Source organism: Agelaius tricolor, unplaced genomic scaffold, assembly GCF_023055355.1.
Source record: "Agelaius tricolor isolate 1412-34295 unplaced genomic scaffold, bAgeTri1.0.p SCAF_85, whole genome shotgun sequence".
Classification (NCBI taxonomy): domain Eukaryota; kingdom Metazoa; phylum Chordata; class Aves; order Passeriformes; family Icteridae; genus Agelaius; species Agelaius tricolor.
Window position 1 is genome coordinate 177,125 of NW_027269345.1, and position 3,504 is coordinate 180,628.

At 53.5% G+C, this 3,504-nt stretch overlaps 1 protein-coding gene across 1 annotated transcript; it reads right to left on the minus strand.

Annotated features, from left to right (window-relative positions):
- Positions 1-810: 810 nt before the first annotated feature.
- Positions 811-1,743, minus strand: LOC139585600 (olfactory receptor 14A16-like). The gene has a single exon (XM_071418405.1). The coding sequence runs from the start codon at positions 1,741-1,743 to the stop codon at positions 811-813; it is 933 nt and encodes a 310-aa protein (XP_071274506.1).
- Positions 1,744-3,504: the final 1,761 nt, after the last annotated feature.

A 3,504-nucleotide genomic window follows, 5' to 3' on the forward strand; every position in this document is an offset into this window, starting at 1 on the left:
GGTTGGGACCAGAAAGTGATAAGGATGGTGTTGCATCCAGTGTGTGTCCAGTCTCCAGTGCTGTCTCCCAAGGGTCTGTGTTGGGCCCAGTCGTGTTTATGATCTTCAGTGACAATGTGGGTGAGGGGATTGAGTCCACCATTAACCAGTTTGCAGATGACACCAAGCTGGGTGTGAGTGTGGATTTGCTGGAGGGTAGGAGGGCTCTGCACAGGGCCCTGGACAGGCTGGATCCAGGGTCCAAATCCAACAAGGTGAGGTTTAACAAGACAAATGCTGGGTCCTGCACTTTGGCCACAACAACCCCTGCAGTGCTACAGGCTGGGGACAGAGTGGCTGGAGAGCAGCCAGGCAGAAAGGGACCTGCAGGGACTGATGGACAGCAGGCTGGACATGAGCCAGCAGTGTGCCCAGGTGGCCAAGAAGGCCAATGGCTCCTGGCCTGGCTCAGGAATGGTGTGGCCAGCAGGACCAGGGCTGCTGTGCCAGCACTGATCTGCCCCCAGCTCTGCACACAGACATTGCTGCTGCAGCTCCAGAGAAGGCAACACAAGGGCATCTCTGCAGAAAACTTTTCTGGAACATCCTTTAGTCCCTTAATAGTCACCAAGAGCGCAGCCCCTCATTGACACAGTCTGTGGCCACAGGGAAGGTGGAGAGAAACAAAATGAGAAATGGCACAAACAATGACATGTTTTTGTGGACAATATGAAAAAAGTAAAACAAGGGAAAAGACCTCCAAAATGAAACTAACAAGAAGTATCAAAATTGAATTTTATTACAAGTGATTTGCAGAAATTGGCCAGCACCTTAATGTTTCTGAAACCATCCAGTCATCAATGTCCACACTGCAGCCTTGAGCTCCTGGTTCCTCAGGCTGTAGATGAGGGGGTTCAGGGCTGGAGGCACCACCGAGTACAGAACTGACAGGGCCAGATCCAGGGATGGGGAGGACATTGAAGCGGGCTTCAGGTAGGAAAACAGACCAGTGCTGAGGAACAGGGAGACCACAGCCAGGTGAGGGAGGCAGGTGGAAAAGGCTTTGTGCTGTCCCTGCTCAGAGGGGATCCTCAGCACAGCCCTGAAGATCTGCAGATAGGAAAAAACAATGAACACAAAACAGCCAAATATGAAACAGGCACTTACAGCAAGAAGCCCAAGTTCCCTGAGGTAGGATTTGGAGCAGGAGAGCTTGAGAATCTGGGGCACCTCACAGAAGAACTGGCCCAGAGCATTGCCATGGCACAGGGGCAGGGAAAATGTATTGGCCGTGTGCATGAGAGCATTGAGAAAGGCACTGGCCCAGGCAGCTGCTGCCATGTGAGCACAAGCTCTGCTGCCCAGGAGGGTCCCGTAGTGCAGGGGTTTGCAGATGGACACGTAGCGGTCGTAGCACATCACAGTCAGGAGGAAATACTCTGATCCAAGGAAGAAGAAAACCAGAAAGAGCTGTGCAGCACATCCAGTGTAGGAGATGTTGCTGGTGTCCCAGAGGGAATTGTGCATGGCTTTGGGGACAGTGGTGCAGATGGAGCCCAGGTCAGTGAGGGCCAGGTTGAGCAGGAAGAAGAACATGGGCGTGTGCAGGTGGTGGCCGCAGGCTACGGCGCTGATGATGAGGCCGTTGCCCAGGAGGGCAGCCAGGGAGATGCCCAGCAAGAGGCAGAAGTGCAGGAGCTGCAGCTGCCGCGTGTCTGCCAATGCCAGCAGGAGGAAGTGCCTGATGGAGCTGCTGTTGGACATTTGCTGGGGCTGCACATGGGCACCTGTTCATGGAAAAAGGACAGTGAAGTGTTGGAGCAGATACCTGTAACTGAAATCAAAGCCTTTTCCCATATACCCTCCTCTGTAACACACAGACATGGTGTTTAGTATTTTCAAGATCTGGGGTTTTCTTTTTAAGCTCCCTCCATGTCTCTCCTGATATGCTTGGATATCAGAAACGCTCAGCAATTCTGCTGCATTTTTGGAAAACAGAGCAAGTTCTGTGAGGCGAAGTGATGAGTGGAGAGTGAGGGGAGATGGTCTGACCTTCTGACCTGTTCAGAATTTCTCTGGGTTTTAACCTTGCTCAGGTGGAGGCTGATCACCTTCCCATGCTCCCCCTTTAAAATGTCACCAGGCACTGCTGAGAGCAGATGGATCCAGCACAGCCCAGCTCCACATTTGCAGCCAAGGACTCACATTGCTCATTTCAACCCAGCAGCATTTTCAGTGTCACAACACCTCTGCCTTTGCCCATCAATCTCATAACTCAGGGATGCTCTAGGACAGGTTTGCACCCTGGATTGGAGCTCCCAGCTTGGACTGAAATCTCAGGGACACTTCCAAGTGTCCTTCTGATGGCATTGGATGGTGGGAGATACAGCTCCTTCCCTGGCTGCACTGACAGCATTGCCCAGAGCCGGGCACTGGGGACAGCGTCACCCTGAGCCAGCTGTGCCCCCTGCCAGAGCCCCCAGGGCCGGGCAGCTGCTCCCAGCCCTGTGCTCTGCAGAGGGAACTCGGCCCGGGGCTGCAGAGCTGCCCCACGGCTCTGCTGCAGCTCTGCCTGCACAGGAGGGGCTGCACGCCTTGGAGCCCCAGCCCTGAGGGCAGAGGCTTGGCTGGGCCACAGGAGGGAGGGGGCTTGTTCAGAGGGAGGGGCTGCACTGCAGGGGCTCCTGTGGGCATCTCTAAACTCTCCCTGCCACAGCATTGCTGGGGTTTGTTTTCTCTCATTGCCTGATCTTCTCTCTGCTTCCTGCAGATTTTCCTCCTGCAGGTGTTTCCCTGAGCCTGATCTCTCCCTGCCAGCACTCACAGACCCCAAATCTCTGTGCACTCTCCTTGGCCCCACAGAACCCTGCCTGTTTGCAGGGCACTGGCTGGGGGCAGGTTCTGTTTGCAGCTTGGAGAAAGGACAGCTCAGACTGAGCCTGATGGCTCCAGCAAAGGTGATGCTGCTGCTGTCCATGGGCAGAGTGGCTGAAAGCACATTAGGGATCTCCTGTGAACCTATTGGTCACTAAAAGGAACAGTTTGGATGTCTCAAGCACTTGTCAAAATTCATAAATAGATATTCATATAATTCTTTTATATTTATCCCCTCTCCCTTCCATTCTCCAAAAATACAAAACTGAACACAAAAGTTCTTGGAAATTTCCCATTTTCAATAAAATCCTTGCCTTGGAAATATTATATGTCTGATCAGAAGCCCTCAGTATGTCAGAGCTTCATTTCACCTCCCCTGCCCCAGAAATACTCAGACTTGTACTCACAGAGTCTGTAGGCATTGGGATGTTGCAGCTTGAGGAGATGGCTCCAGGAGCTGCAGCTGCATTGTCCTGCAGCCAGAGATTCCTGTGCCAAGGGCTGGCAGTGATTGTGCCCCAGGCACTTCTCAGCCCCTTCCCAGCCCTGCCTGATTGAAGCTCTCTGTGCCTCTGTGCTGTGCCCGGGCTGGCTGCAGGCAGTGCCCCAGCCCTGCTGGGCTGGCACAAGAGCTGCTCATCAAGAGAAATG

Bases quoted from the DNA above. Each gene is read 5' to 3' on its own strand.
- LOC139585600 (XM_071418405.1), bottom strand. From the start codon at position 1,743: ATGTCCAACAGCAGCTCCATCAGGCACTTCCTCCTGCTGGCATTGGCA.